At 46.4% G+C, this 16,048-nt stretch overlaps 1 protein-coding gene across 4 annotated transcripts in view; it reads right to left on the bottom strand.

The window, feature by feature from the left end:
- The window catches only part of MIA3 (MIA SH3 domain ER export factor 3), a 52,213-nt gene extending 41,776 nt beyond the window's left edge, over positions 1-10,437 (bottom strand). For all 4 annotated transcript variants that reach the window (XR_007244885.1, XM_048501509.1, XM_048501609.1 and 1 more), the window contains exons 1-2: positions 10,268-10,437; positions 6,140-6,273 (exon numbers count right to left, since the gene is read on the bottom strand). Coding sequence is in view for 3 of the 4 variants with exons in the window: in XM_048501509.1 (XP_048357466.1) it covers positions 6,140-6,273; positions 10,268-10,412 (279 nt within the window). In the remaining variant the exon portion in view is untranslated. The remainder of the gene's footprint in view (positions 1-6,139; positions 6,274-10,267) is intronic.
- Between the last annotated feature and the right edge of the window lie 5,611 nt (positions 10,438-16,048).

Raw genomic sequence — 16,048 nt, 5'->3', positions numbered from 1 at the left:
GACCTACTAGGAATGTTGATCGGAAGCTCCCTGTGCTTCTGGGATCAGGAGCCCTGGAGCTGTGGTGGCTCAGTTGGGCACCCCAGCCGATACAGACTGGCATCCTACAAGCAGATATGGATCTGCTTGCGAAGGGGCTAAAAATCCGCATCTTGTAGGAGGTTGTGGTGGGTGGTCCACCATTTTAGACTGAGGATTTACTCCTGTGGGGAGGCTCAATGATCGATCTGTCTTCAGAATGATTTGCTTTGCATAAGGCCATAGAAGGGCTTGTAGGGGCCTGGCGTGGGCCCGACCCCACTGTATGAGGTCCATTGTGGACAGCAAAGGGCCCAGCAAACTGGCAAGTTGTAGTAAGTTGGAAGATTTTGCCCGCAAGGTGCGAAGACTGGTCTCTTGGATTTTCTGGACTTTTACCCGAGGTACAAAGGGAGTACAAATGGACGTGTCTATCAATGCCCCTAAGTGTTCCATCTGTTGGGAAGGGGCCAAGGAACTCTTGCTCACGTGATGACAAATCCGATAAGACCAGTTGGACCCTTTCCACGTCTCTGACAGCCTGTATTTCCGATCAAGATCTGATGAGAAGGTCGTCGAGATACGAATAGATATGCATCCCTTGACTGCGGAGCAGGGAAATGGGTGCAATCAAGACTTTCGTGAAAACTCAGGGAGATGTCGCCAATCGACCGGCAGAGCTATGTACTGAAAATGGAGGTCTGCTATCGCGGACCGAGGAAGCGATGATGAGCCAGGTGTATGGGTACATGGAGGTATGCCTCCGTCAGAACCAAGGAGGTGATCATGTCCCCTCTCCTGATGGCCGCAACCGTGGATCTGATGGTTTCCATGCGAAACCTGAATTTGCGCAGATGACGATTGACATGTCTTAGCTGAGGATCGCCCTGACATCCCCATTCTTTTTGGGGACAGTGAAAAAGTGGGAGCACACTCCCATCCCTTGTTGATATTTTGGTACCGGTTCTATGGCTCTGATGGTAAGTAGCTGTTTGACAGCCAGCTTTAGTCTGTTGGCTTCGTCTTCCTTGCCAATCGGGGATGAAGGAAAGGACCCGAGCGCCGACTGGAACCCTGGCGTAGTCCCGCCTTGTTGTTATTGTCAGAGGCGTCGGTCCGAAATGGGTTGCCGCTCTAGTTGGAGCTGCGAAAATCGTGTGTCTTACAGAAGGACGACTGAGGCTGCCAGCTAGTCTTCTTATATTCCCGTGATTGGTGGAAGGGGCCACGAAATGCTTTGAGGGCAGGTTTTGCAGAAAACCTGGGCCTGTCTCTGACGGACTGTGGCATAGCTTATTTATGGTCCTTGGTCTCCACCAGGGTCTTATTTAACTCTGACCCAAATAGGGTCCCTCCCTCAAAATCAAAACTAGCCACCGCTGTCTTAGATAGGGTGTCAGCCTGCCAGGGCTTAAGCCAGAGCAATCTACGTGAGACTGATGCCGAAGACATGGGTCTAGAGGAGACTAGGAGTGCATCTAGGGTGGCATCAGCTGGGAAGGAGGTGGCCATGACTACCCTCTCCACCCCCTCTCTAATGCCTTGGCACTCGGGTGGAATGATGCTCTGAAGGCGTTGGAGCCAAAGAATGGGAGCTGTGGGGACGGTGGCTGCCAGAACCAGGATTTTTTTGCTGCCATGGTCGCACCATCATGAACTCTGCGGAGACCATGTTCCGCCTTACGATCAATGGGGTCTTTAACATCACCCTCTCCGTCCCGGGAAACCAGACCCCCTGAATGCAGTGAGGAGATGGGACCGTCAACTAGAGGGGTTCTAATCATTCTCAAAAATTAGTCCGGAGCTAGGTAAAGCTACTTGTAGACTGGAGGAAACCCTCTGTTTGAAGCGGGGGTGACCCATTCTTTTCTGAACTGTGGGCAAAAGACTCTGGGAGCGGGAAAAAATGAGTAGCCTGATCCTCTAAGGAAAGATGTAGGAGATCCCTTTAGGGCAGCCCTTAGTGGGCTTGGACGTGGCAGGAGCATTGGGATCGCCCGCCTCCTCAGAGACCCTCAGTTCCAAAGCCGACATTGTTTTGGCTAAAAGAGTGGATAATTGTTCCACCGTAATTAATCTGTGGCTCTGGTCTGCCTGAACTGGTAGTGAAGACTCTCCCTCAGAAAGGCGTCTGAGTCCAGGTCTACCTCCCCTTCACTCAAGTACTTGCATCATAATCAAGCAATCTGATTCTCCTGCAGGACCTGGAAGGGGATCTGCGTCTGCTTGTCTGAGGGGAGGCACGAGCATTTAAATGTCTACTAGCCGACTGGTCTATGGAGCCCTGTAGTAAGGAGACCAGTTGCTGCGGGGAGAAGGCGCTCCAGTCTGAAGGCAGAGATACTCCCAAGGCCGCCTCCCCCGTCATGGCACCCGCATGACTGACCTGCAGCGAAGTTCCCTCAGACGCTCTAACAAGAGCGGGGGTGGGGAAAAGGCTCGTGAAGCAGCAGACATCAAAGGCGGCGGAGGCAGGGCGATGCCCTGGGCGCTGCCTGAACGGTCGCCGCGACGATCCGTCTCCTGTCCGCGGTCGCGGTCGATCCGGCCCGCGCTTCCCCGTCCTTGTGAAGGGCCCTCGGAGTGCGCGCGTCTTCCTGCGCGCGGGCCTGGGAAGCGCGAGCGAGCCCGCCGCCCAGCCCCACGGCTGTTGCGCAGCTCCTGAAGAGTCTCCTCACTATCAGCCCAGCGGCTGTGTGTGGGAGACTGTTGGGTCCGAGAAGAGTCTCCTCACTATCAGCCCAGCGGCTGTGTGTGGGAGACTGGACCTAGTGGTTTCTACCGCGATCGGTAGAAGGACTCCCTTGGTGGAGAAAATGGCGCCGACGCCATAGCTCTTCCTTCCTCAAGCCAAGAAAAAGGCGGGAACACAAGGGAAGGAGAGAGCTCAGTCAGCACGCAGACAGAAGGAGTGGAAAACGATCAAAACGTACACTGCACACAAGGGAATCACAAAAAACAACAACACAAGGAAGAAAAGGTAGCTTTGTGAAATCCAGCCTAGGAGCCTGTGGATAGTGCTGCCTACTCTGACCGAGGCAGGAAGATACTGGGGCGGCACCACCACGGACACCTGACAGGAAGTCACCAAAGAGCCTTTTCCTGCCTACTCGCCGCAGGGCAGCGAACAACCCAACCAGATGGCCTGCTACCACCAGGGAGAAAAATATATCTAGGATAACTGCTGAGAAGAGGCCTCCCATCATACCAGGAGGCCTGGGACCCCTAGTTTGAACCTGTTGAGGGAACATATATTCAAAATATTGAATCCTTAATGGGCAGTTGTATCCATTAAAAGAACAATCTAGGGCAGTTACTTTTTCACCAAATCATGGGTCGATTCCCCATCGGGGAAATATCCCAGGATACGCATGGTAGGCATCCCGGTTCAAGGAGGGACTTCCCACGGCTCCCGGGTCAAATTCGGCTGTTACAGCCTGGCCCTGCAATATCCTCCTTGTCCCAGGATTTTCAAAAACTGCCAGGAAGGTGGTGTTTTTTGAGAATCCCGTGATGAGGCTGATATCGTGGGGAATCGTCCTGTGTTATTTTTCCCGTCCAGAGTCTCCATTTGAGCCGTTAGCCAATCACAGCACAGTGGCCTGGGCATGCTCAGAACGGGTGACTCATGGTGGGCAGGAACGCACTTTTTAAAAAATATGTTCCTCTTGGCTACGAAGCTACAACCATGCAAAGGAAAATTCAATACTCCTCCTGACGCTCTATGCTTTGTGACGATGTAGCTACGTAGCCATTATGGAAAAACAAAAAAAGGGAACGCTCGTTCACATTCCCACCCCAAAGCAACAGCCAATCATGAACTAGCAACAAAAGAGCCACCGAGCTGATCCCAGCCTCGTGGAAAGGAGGTGAACATCTCGATCTCGGTTTCAACTCGAGACCTCTCTGCAGACACGGCTGCGGTGGGGAGGGACAGACCAGGATCAAAAGGCACTGGTGTTTTACGGTCCCAGTTCAATCCCAGGATATTTCCCCTGTGGGGAATCAACCATGGAGCGAATGCTGCTTTAAAATAAGAGATCGTGAGACTCCTCCTCAAGAAGATACCCTGGATCCCAGTGACCTAATAGGCAATATTCCAGTCTTCAGCAAGGTACTCAAGCAGATGGTTCTACACAGCCTCAAATAGTCTTGGAGGAGATCTTGACCCATTTTAAATCTGCATCTCTCAGTTTCTAGTTTACAATCTAGCCAATACACCATGCAGATTAAACTATGTGCACAGTTGCTGGCTCTGTGCGAATTATTTTGATTGATTGTAGGTATTAACAGATTATTTTGTTTAAGAACTTGTGCGTCTAATTATCCAGCCCCATGAGCAAAGGTTGCTAGGTTTGGCCTAACAACTATTAATGTTGTTTATGAAAGGCTGGAAGCCCTGGAAACAAATTATCCTCCTAATTATCCAAGTTATTTGTGGCACTGTGGATATCAGAAGGGAATTATTGGGATGATACTATGTTTTGATTCTGCTTCTTTCACTGTATGAAAGCTTCTACTGACTCTATTATAGAATAATTGGACACTACTGCTCCTGAGAGACTAAAAAGGCAGCACTTCCTAGCAGTTTGTTGTGTTAGAAGAGTTCATATTAGAACTGCTCCCTTTGCAAAGGAAAAATTCTGCTCACTGAGATGCATGGAGCCCTGCCAACCATGTATCCACCACTAAGGGTTTCTTTCCATGTTAACTTAGCAGTGAGAAATCTCAGTGTGAAAAGAGTATTTTATTTTTCCCCTGACAACTTACTGCAGAGATAAAGTAGTCTGATCTCGGATGAAAAGCATTTGCACAAACACAGAATCTCCTCAACAAAGACTTCAATCCAGAGAAAGATACTTGCATCTGGATTGTACTAATAGAAATGGATAACTTGTTCCATTAGTTTATGGATTTATGGATTTATGTGGCTGTCTTTACACCCTGGATATTTTAATCTTTTCAGCAAGCCACATTTTGCAAAACTCACTTAATTGTCCACTTATGACCCAACTGCATCCTTTATCAAGTCTTAGGATGTGATTTAAATACTGCTGCCAGGTACACATTGCAAGCTGTCTCCTCCCCCTTCTGTCCCTGATCGCATCCCTCAAGACAGCTGTTTAGAAAGAAATCCAAACCACTGGAAAAGAGAAATCTATAATTGTATGTAACATTCAGTTTGGCCCTCAAGTTGCTTCAAAAAAGAAATGCTAAGAACTTTTTAAAAACTGGAAGTATGCTTGAAATGCCACGTAACAACAACAATATTTTACTGTATATCCAGCCTTTTTTCTACCGTGGAACAAAAGCAGCATAATTCCCAGATGATCTCCTGTCAATCCAAACCTGCTTAATTTATGCAGAGCTAATTCATCATGGGTTCTCCAACCACACCCTGGACAAATGATATTTCAGTAATAACTCCCAGAAATCTGGATTTTTCCTTTGGATGGCATAGCATATGTGCATTTTCCCATATGATCATAAGGTGAAACCAACATTAGCCTTATCACTAAATACTATTTTTCCCGTAAAGGGGAAGGCAATAGTATATTAGAAAATGATAAGTGTACCTTTTCTAGTAGTGCAAAAACACCATTAGTGTCATAGTGGTGGATGCCCATCCTTTATTAAGTGGACAGTTCTCTCGGAAGTTATCACTTGGTGTTGTTGCAGGGGAGGCTGAGACCAAAGTTCTGCCTGGAGTTGGAGCAGGGGGGAGATAGCAGAAAGCAGTCAAGCAAAGAGAGCTGAAGAGATGGCATGAAAGACTGCAGGGGTCTAGGTGGTTGCTTTCTTGCAACCTGATGCACAACCAGAAGTTTGACTGTCTGTCAGAGGAGTCTGCTTGTTTATAGTCGGCTGCTCTTGTATATTTGGAAATGGAACAAATAATTCAAAGTCGCTATGATGCAGTACACCCTAATCTGAAGGAAACTAAATCTACAGGACTTCCTGAACTTCTAAGGCAAGCCCTTATGTACATAATGTGATGCAATATGACGTCATTGCATTAAAAGTAACAACAATTTATGAAAAAGCCACAGAAATAATAAATATTAATTAAACTGTTGTGGGGGGGGGGGAAATCAGGCACAATGACAGTTTAAAAACTTACACTTCCAGCCCAAAGCTCGTTGTTTCTTCCTGCTAATTTATAATACACATATACAGATTCACCTTCTTTGAACTCTACAAAGCGGCAATCTGGACCTTTAAAGTGTTTCACTGCTTTTCCTCGACACATTAACACTGTTGAAAGAAAGCACAAAAAAGATGCAATGTAATTTTTTAAAAAAGCTCTCCAAGCAATAAAGGAAACGTGTCAATATCATGTACTATGTCATTTTGCAGAACAAACTAGAGCAGTGGCTCCAAATAGGTTTTTTTTTAAGATATGATGTACCGAGGCTGAATTTTTTAAAAAAGTTGCTCTGTTCCAAGAATGCATTGTTAAGGTGATTATTTTTTATTGTAATAAAGTTTAGTTTATTATAGTAATCTCACATGGATAGGCAGCAATCTTATTTTTTATTTATTTTATTTTTATTTTTTTTAAAACTTTTATACCGCCCCATCCCCGGAGGGCTCTGGGCGGTGTACAGCAGAAATAAAACAATATAGGCAGTTAAAACATTTAAAAGCAGCAATAACCATAACAACGTTCCTAATAAATATGTAATAAATTACAGTAAATAAATAGCGTTCAGTGATCTACTGTTGTAATTCCCTTCCCTTTCCCAAAGGGGGGGAGAAAGGCGTCCGACATTCTAATCTAAAAATTCCCTCCCCTCTCTAAAAAGAGGGGGATGGGCGAAATTCTGAAGAGATGACACATTGTGGCCCAGGTTAGTCGGGGCCGAGCGGGCGGGGGCACAATCAACGGCCGGTTCCTCCAGAGGCCTCGGCAGAACAACTCCCCGTCTTACAGGCCCTGCGGAACTCACCCAGGTCCCGCGGGGCCGGGACAGCTGGAGGAAGGGTGTTCGACCACGCCGGGGCGAGGGCCGTAAAGGCTCTGGCCGATGTGAAGGCCAGCACCCGTGTATCATCGAGGAGCCAGGGACCACCAGTAGAATTGGCCTCAACCGATCGGAGAGGCCGTGCAGGGACATATGGGGTGATGCGGTCGCGGAGATACGATGGTCCCAGAGCAGCGTAGAGGCCTTTTAAAAGGTCAATACCAGCACCTTGAAGATGATCCGAATTCCATCGGGAGCCAGTGCAGCTGGCACAGTATAGAGTTGAATATGCTGCCTCGGTGAAGCTGCACCTGCAAAGCAGACAGCTGCCAGCTGCATGCTGGACCAGTTTTAGTCTCTCGGATCAAAGCGCAAGGGAAGGCCAGCGTAGAGGCGAAGTTACAATAGTCTAATCTGGAGATGACCGTTGCAATGGATCACAGTGGCTAGGTCCGCTTGGGAGAGGAAGGAGCCGCCCGGGCCTGGCGAAGGTGGAAAAAAAAGCAGCCTGGGTTGTATGGGCCACACCTGGGTCTCCATTGACAGAGAGCGAATCCAGGTGGACCCCCCAGGCACTAACGGACGGAGGGGGGGTCCAATGCCAAAGTGGCCCCCTCCCACACCGGGCGGCTGGAAAGACCCTCCCACGCTGCCAAGCCAGAGGATCTCCGTCTTGGACGGATTCAGTTTTAACCTGCTCTGCCGTAACCAACCAGCGACCCGCCTCCAAACAGTGCTGTAGAAGGCCACAGAGGCGGCGGCTGCTCACCCTCCATCAACAGAGAGCGAGCTGGGCGTGTCATCTGCATACTGATGACAGACCAGCCCGAAACTCCGTACTCAGCTGGAGCAAGGGGTCGCATATAGATATTAGCCAGCAGCGGGGATAATAGCGCCCCCTGGGGTACACCACATTGAAGCGGGCACTTCCAGGAGGCTTGATCCCCGCACCTCACTTGCTGACTCCGGCCCCGGAGAAACGAGACAATCCATTGAAGGACAGTGCCTCGCACTCCAGAGGCAGCCAGGCAGTGGGTCAAAAGGTCGTGGTCGACCACATCAAATGCTGCGGTGAGATCTAACAACACCAGCAGCGCCGATCCGCCTCGGTCAAGCTGAATACGGAGTGTATCTGTGACGGCGACGAGAACAGTCTCCGTCCCATGCCCAGCACGGAAGCCGGACTGGAAGGGGTCAAAAGCCGATGCATCATCCAGAAAATCTTGAAGCTGCTCCAACACCACTCTCTCAATTACCTTCCCCAGAAACGAAAGATTCGAAACGGGGCGGTAATTGGCCAGATCACTCGGATCTAACGATGGTCTTTTTTAAGAGTGTTGGAGTAGGCATCCACTGCCTCCCCTTCAACCCATCCGGGAAGGTTCCTTGCTCAAAGGGAACCGCTTGATTATACTCTCAACAGATGGGGTCGTAGCTCCGCCCGGCAGAGTTTTACAAGCCAGGACCGGGCGCGGATCCAGAAAGGACAAGTAGTAGGTCTAACAGCAGCTAAGGCTCTGTCGACAGCGGCTTCAGAGAGCAGGGAAAACTGGGCCAAACAAGGGCCTGAAGACGGCAAGGGAGTCTCCAGTTCACTAATTGTAGCTAATGTGGGCGAAAGGTCATGGCGGAGCGACGCAATCTTATCCGCAAAAAAGCTCATAAATGCCTCACAGCTAATACTCAATTGAGAATTTGAGGACCTCTCCGATCAAGGAGGTCAATGACTGAAATCTATCTTGAACAATTGTGCTACTGAAGCGTAGAGCTAGCGGATGCGAGGGAGTGAAGAGAAGAAAGCTCCTCTTCACTTCCTTAAATTGCTGCCCACCCTCATAAGAGCTTTCATAAAAGCCGGTCCTATAGGGTGTTCGCGCAGACATTATGCAACATTATGCAACATTATGCAACATTACTTCAGAGAAACTTTATTGAATTCACTGGGATTTACTTTCATTCTAGCATACAAAGGTTCAACAGGACAACTATAATCCCAAGCATATTTGCTGGCAAGTAAAGAACTCTTCCTTCCAAATAAACACATTTTGGAAATGGGTCCCCTATGACACCTATGAAAAACACAAACTCTGTCTACAAATTCTACAATGTTTGAGACATTCCTATAGTAAACTCTGAATTTCAAGAATAAATCCCATGCTCATGTTGCTGGATAGTTTAGAAACACTCACATTTTAAATTTTTCCCCAAGAGGTTGTAATTTACAGATTAGCTTTGAGAAATTTATCATAGGATAGGAAAATGGATAGGAGGAAGGCAGAATGAGGTCAAGAATTGGCTTCTTAGAAATCCAAATTCTTTTGTGGCTCTAGAAGAAAGTTAATTTACAACAGAGAGGCAGATAAATGTTTGATGCTTATGGGGGGGGGGGGAATCTTGACTGAGAACACGTTAATATAAAGGCAACATAGGCATTAAGACAAACAGGTCTACCAAGAAGTTATTTATTTAGTATCAGACTCTTCCTGAGGGCTGGCCTGCCTTCACAAGCAACCCATGCAGTCCTTTGAGACAACATTATACGAGTACCAATTAAAAAGTGAGCACTCCAAGCCGTGTGCCCTAGGACTTTCTGTGACACTGCACAGGATGTTTGAAGTGACAATCATCAAAGAGTTTGCCCATAAGTGGATAACGGACAAGGCTATCAGTTTCTACCCCTAACTAGGGACGTGGGAGGGAAATAAATTAAGGCAGAGACAGCACATGCTCCATTTCTTGATGTCACGTTTACTCAGAAGAAAATCTTCCTCAGTCCAGTTAGGCTGACTTCTATACTGCCGAGAACTGCAGAGAATGTAGCCTTCACTTCTGCGTCTAACTACAGCAAACTACAGTTTGAGAGTAGGAACTAATTTTCAGCAAGGAGGGGGCCCACCGGTGCGGCTGCCAGGAAGGGAGGAAGTCTACCCTGCCTGCCAACCTTCTCACAGCTCGGCAGGGGGAAAACATAAAAGGGCGTGAGAAGAAGCGGCTGCTGCTGCCACCCTCCTCTTCATCCTTGCAAGCTGGGGTGGCGGGAGGGAAGCAGCGACGCAGAGAGAGAGAAAAACACCCTCAGCCTCCTTGCCTCCTCAAGCACCGCAAGGCCAAGAGGCAGCCTCCTTTTTTTTTTTTTTTTTTTTTTTTTGCGTGGCCTCGGAGATGCCAACAGGTCTCGGGTGCTGCAGATCGGCAGTCGCAGGGACCCGGCGGATGGCTGGCTGCCTGGCCGGCCGGCCTCTTTCCTCCTCCTCCTCCCCCCTTCCCCCGGCCACCCCACTTACTGCTGCATTCGGGGTCGGCGCAGCGCTTGAACTCTGCAAAGCGCCGGTCCAGCTCCCAGCGGGCCTGGCAAGGCGGCGGCGTGGCGCAAAGGAGCAGTGCGGCCATCTGGAGCGCCGCTAAGAGTCGCCGTGGCGGCGCAGCCATGTTTCGTGAGCGAGGCTGCCGGGCTGGCTGCTGGGTGGGAGGGGGAATAGACACGTCAGCACAGCCGGGCAGGAGAAGGATACGGGGCGGGAGGAGGAGGGCTCGCACCACACCCTGCGTGGCAGCCGCCGAGTGCAGGAGAAGCACAGCCGCGCTCACCCGGCGCCGGACTGGGAAGCATCCTTTCGCTCGCATCCCTCGAACTTCACATCTCCCGCTCGCTCCTTTCCCGAATCCGGCTCTTTTCGTCTCTCTCTCTCACTCTCCCCGCTCCGTCGCCTTCCCTGCACGTGTCTTTTTGACAGCCTCCTGACAGGCAGAGAAAGTCCGCGAAGGTTCACTTGTCGAGTTTGTTGCGCCTGTCTCGCAATTTGCGCGGCCGGTTTGTGTACTCCTAGGCTCGTTTGCTGCAGACTGGGACTGGATCCACGCGGCGCTGTTCGCGAACGAAAATCGAGGCAGTTGAATGGGTACTTGTAGTGCCTTGCCCAAGGACGTGTGCACACGACGGTTTTTTTTGATCCATGCTAGAATTTGCCCGTTTGTGGGGGTTTTTGTATTTTAAAGTTTTTTTTTCAGTTATGGGGCTGCATGGGGCTCATTTTTAAGGCTAGTGGCACCGAAATTTCGGGCTATCGTCAGGTGATACTCCTGATGATACCAGCCAAGTTTGGTGAAGTTTGGTTCAGGGGGTCCAAAGTTATGGACCTCCAAAGGGGGTGCCCCATCCCCCATTGTTTGCAATGGGAGCTAATAGTAGATGGGGCTACCCTTTTGAGGGTCCATATCGTTGGACCCCCTGAACCAAACTTCACCAAACATGGGTAGTATCATCAGGAGAGTCTCCTGCTGACACCACCCAGGTTTAGTGATGGTTGGCTCAGGGGTCCAAAGTTATGGACTCCCAAAAGGGGTTCCTGATCCCCCATTGTTTCCAATAGGAGCTAATAGAAGATGGGGGGACCTTTGAAGGTTCCTAACTTTGGACCCCCTGAACTTTGGACCCCCTGAACCCCCTGAGCCTAAAAAGGATATTAGGTGTTTGCTAAGACAACCACTAGTTTTGCATGCCATATTTTCAACTTGTTTACATTCAGGCTATTGTTTGTATGTCTTTTTTGTGCACTTCCTTTATTCTTATGTTACACATATTCCTATTTTTGGCTGGCCCAATGTGATGTACCTTTAAATTGCTTTGACTACTATACAGGAAATGTATCTTTTTCCAAAATCTGACAGGAGATATTTAAAGTTTGTTGGATCTTTTATGCTAATATGAAAAAGAACATAATACAACTGAGAAGCAAATGTTTTCACTGTTGCACATTTGGCAATGTGGAAAAGAAAGGGGCCATTCAAAATAATCCAATGACCTTTTAAAATCATCCAATGTCCGTTAAAAAACTGCAAGGCATGCAGAGTTCCCTGCATGAAGCATCAAAGAGTAATCATTAACTATTCTGGTATGATTGTGTAAGTCAACTGTGCTCCTCCAGTTATTCGTATATTCTTATCTCAAATAGTTACCAGTAATCTCTGCTACTAACTGCATCAGAAGTGAGGCCGTTCTTATCATATACTCAGATAATTGATGTTTTATTTTCTATTCTCTTGTGCACTTGCTCAGTACAATCCCAGTGAGTCTAGCAAAGCAATCAGTGACCATTATCTAGCTGCTGGAAAGCAGAAGCTTTTAACTTTTTTTTTCTTCATCCGATGAATGTTTAAAATGTTAGCCTAAAAGAATACAGTATGAGACAATTTTTTAAAATGATGTCTCACACTGATATCCTTAAGCCTTCTGATGGAATCCATTTATTTCCAAGTAGTTTGCTTATGCCTGGGCTCAGAAATATTTATCCTTTTAAGATTTAGGCCTGTTCACTTGTCATTTGCTATTCAGACATGCCTACTTTGCAGGGTTATTCAAAAGAGGATCTCTTTGATTTCCCAGGAATGGCAGATCTCATCCTGGGTTAAACCCCAAAGCCAACAACTGCATGAAGACAGAGATCCCAGCATTCCCGCCCTGAAAAATCAGGTGCACAAGACTCAATTCAGATTTTTAATTGTAACAAGCAGGGAGGGTTAAGCATCCCTTCCCATCATCCAAGGGAATGAGGCTAAGTTACTCTACCAGTTACCCTTTCTCAACGCAACCAGGTACCATAATATGTAGGAGGGGTTATGTTTAGCATCCTGTCTAATAGTATTTCATAGTCACTTTTTAATTAGGTATATACAGCATGGGAACAGAAGGGCAAGGTAAACTGAGGAGAACAGGGAGCTGTTCCTGTAGGCAGCAGAGAAGAGGATTCACAGTTCATGTTCGGTTTTTCGCCATAAAATCACAGCTGACTTTTGGCAACGGGGGTTATCTGGCTTGCTTCAACAGGAACCAGGGCTTTTTCGGCCCTGGCTCTGGCCTGGTGGAACAAGCTTCTGGGAGATATCAAAGCCCTGTGAGAGCTTTTGCAGTTCCACAGGGCCTTCAAGACCTGACTGTTCCACCAGACCTTTTCCATCTAGCCAGCTGGATTAAACAAATTAATCATCTTCTTTCAGTCTCTGGGGTGGGGGGAGAGGGAACAGAATGAGTTGGAAAGGATTATGTAGCCATCTACTTTTGTATTAGGCATTATGGTATTATAGTTTAAATTTTTGTATATTTCTATTTTAAATGTTTTTGTATGTTTTTTGTGGATTGTATTTATTGTTGTAGTGACCCGCCCTGAACCCTGCGGGGATAGGATGGGATATAAATTTGAAATAAACAAATAAATAAACAAACTTGTGTAGAATTTTTGGTACCTTTATGCTTAACAGTGAAATCCTAAACAAAGTTACACCAATTAACTTCAACAGACTTTGAAGGGTATAACTGTGCTTAGGATTATTGTAACCAACCTACAATTGCCTAAACTAGAAAATTCTCGCAAGATCTGTTTCTGAGGGCCAAACCAAACATGCAATGAGAGTTCTCAGTGATTTGTTAAAACTTAATTTTCAGGCACATGGGGATCTGATAGGGATCAGGTGTACAGAGAGGGTTTTATTTTGTTTTTTAGTCACCCTTCCCCATACCATTTTCTAGACTTGGCACTGGGCAAGTTTTGGGTTGGGAGGATGGGGTGGAAGTTCTTGTAATCCCCTCCCTAAACACTATGATCTGAATCCAAATTGGGGCCCTTGCACTTGAAAATTAAGTTTAAAAATTATGAGAACACACAGCATCCAGTGCACAGCTTGTTTGATACTGAAGTTCATGAAGCACTTGCTTTGTGCTGGCATGTAGGATAAGTTGTGCTTTCTCTCATTAGAATGGATTCTCCATTGTGACCACCTTCTCCACAGATTTCAGTGAGCAGTCAAAGGTGGAACTAAAGCTCACTGCATGTTTTTGAACTGCATTGGCTCTTGGAAGTGAGATGGATAACAAGAAATAGAGTTCCATGTGTGCAGTAGAGATTAAATTTGACCCCTGAGGAGTTGTGGGGCTTCCTAGGTACACACAAAATATTAATTAGAAAATTGAAAAGATTCCCCCCCCCCAAAAAAAAGAAACTTAAATGGCTTCATGAACATTAAGCATGCTCATAACACATCAGGAACATAGAATGTTGAAGGCAGTCTGTATGAATTAGAAGGGGAAATCTGCCATGGAAAACAAAACCAGGAGGGGAAATCAAGCCCCTACTAGTTTATATTATCTTTGTACAAACAGGAAGAGCATGCCATGAGATATACACCTCCTGATCCTAATTCCCTGCTTTATCATTTGTTTGGTATAAGTTTTATAAGTTTTGACCACTTCTTAGGCTGCAATCATAAGAACATTTTTCTGTGAATAAGCCCCATTGAATGAAATAGGATATTTTTAATAGACCTGCTTAGAAACGCCACAATCCTAAGCGGAGTAAAATATTTCTACGTCAATGGGTTTAGCAAGGTGTTAATGAGGCTTAGGATGGACTTGTGAAACTCTGGTTCATGGAATTCTCTTTTGTGGAGACTATTCTGTTTCCTTATTTCATTCTGTACTATCATTTTGCCTATTTAACCACAACGGAGAGTGTATCACACTCATTTTGAGTGATTTGTCTTTGTATTGCATCTTGTTTTGAGCTGGCATCTCTAACAACACTCCCAATCCTACCTTTTCTGTATTTAAATCAGCCTGATGGATTTACACTCTAATGTGTCTAACAAAAGTGAAGTCTGGCTCACAAATGCTTATGCTGAAATAAATTTTGTTAAGTCTTTAAGATATCGCTGGGCTCTAGCCTCTATAAATGATAAAAGGCACTGTTGTCAGGTGATTTCACAACCCTATGTTATTCATATATAGTGTTTCTGGCCATTTCATGAAGGCTTTTTTACTTGAGCAAGGGTCTTCCAGCTGCCATTGGACCCAGATGTTACCTCTCAGGTGTAACACCACACACCTGTGCAATGAAGAACTAGGCCTTCTGGCTTCTTTTTGAAATAACTCTTTCATGTTATTCTGTTATTGGTATATTGGATGTAACTGCATCTGCTAAATGAATGTGTGCTAATAAAAATTATGCTGGAATTAATTTTGTAAATTTCTGAAGTGTCACTGGTGCCCTGTTTAATTTCATTAACCTGGGGCAGTCTTACAACAGACTGCATCTTGGGGCATGTTGGCAGTGTCTAAAAGTCAGCACTTAGTAGCTTTTGAGAAATGTTGCAGATGTAACTAGACTGACTGATCCTGAGTACAAACTGGATTTCAAGATTGAGTAAATAAGGAAAAATGAAATATCTTCTTTGAAAACATGAAAAAAAAACCCCAATTCATCTGAACCCACACATATGCAAACAGAAACATACAGGCCCCTAGCAGGCTGAGGAATGGGGTGGGGGTGGCAGTTCTTGCAATACCAAAACTGATTGTCTTAGATGAGGCACGAGGTAGCAAGTCAATAGAAGCCAAATTAGGTGGCTTTACTTATGGATGTAAGTTCATTATAACCCATTGCTCAGTATTACTAGGACACACTCCTACATCATTCAATGGGAGTTAATATTCATACAAGCAGTTTGTAAGAATATCAGAGGGGAAGCCATGCAGTCTGATGCAGGGAAATCTGATGAAATGAGCTGTGCCTCATTAAAGACGAAACTGGAAACATAAGGTGTAAAACTGTGGTAGGGCAATTATAACACTTCTGCAGTTTGTTTTTAAGCTGTGATGTATAAAAACGTATTTTGTATTATTAAAACAGAACTCGGGAGTTCGCAGCAAACAAGAAAACACTAGTAATTTGTCATTCGGCCATCTCTTATAGTTTCCACTTAATGACTGATGAGTTTAGTTAGGGTTGCCAATATCCAGGTGGGGCCTGGAGATCTCCTGGAATTGTAGTTGATCTCCAGGCAACAGAGATAAATTGCCCTGGAGAAAATAATGGCTAATTTGACAGACAGACGCCTTTACTGGCATTATGGCTAATTTGGAAGGTTGACTCTGGTATTACACCCTGCTGAGATCTGTCCCTTCCCTCCCAAAAAATCTCCAAATATCCCCCAGCCGAAAGTTGGCAACCATCCTAAGTTTAGGAAGTAAAAACCACACTCTCTCCCCATGTCCAGCACCAGCAGCATCCCAGAAT

Source organism: Sphaerodactylus townsendi, linkage group LG01 (genome assembly GCF_021028975.2).
Source record: "Sphaerodactylus townsendi isolate TG3544 linkage group LG01, MPM_Stown_v2.3, whole genome shotgun sequence".
Lineage (NCBI taxonomy): Eukaryota > Metazoa > Chordata > Lepidosauria > Squamata > Sphaerodactylidae > Sphaerodactylus > Sphaerodactylus townsendi.
This window is presented reverse-complemented; position numbering and strand designations above follow the sequence as displayed.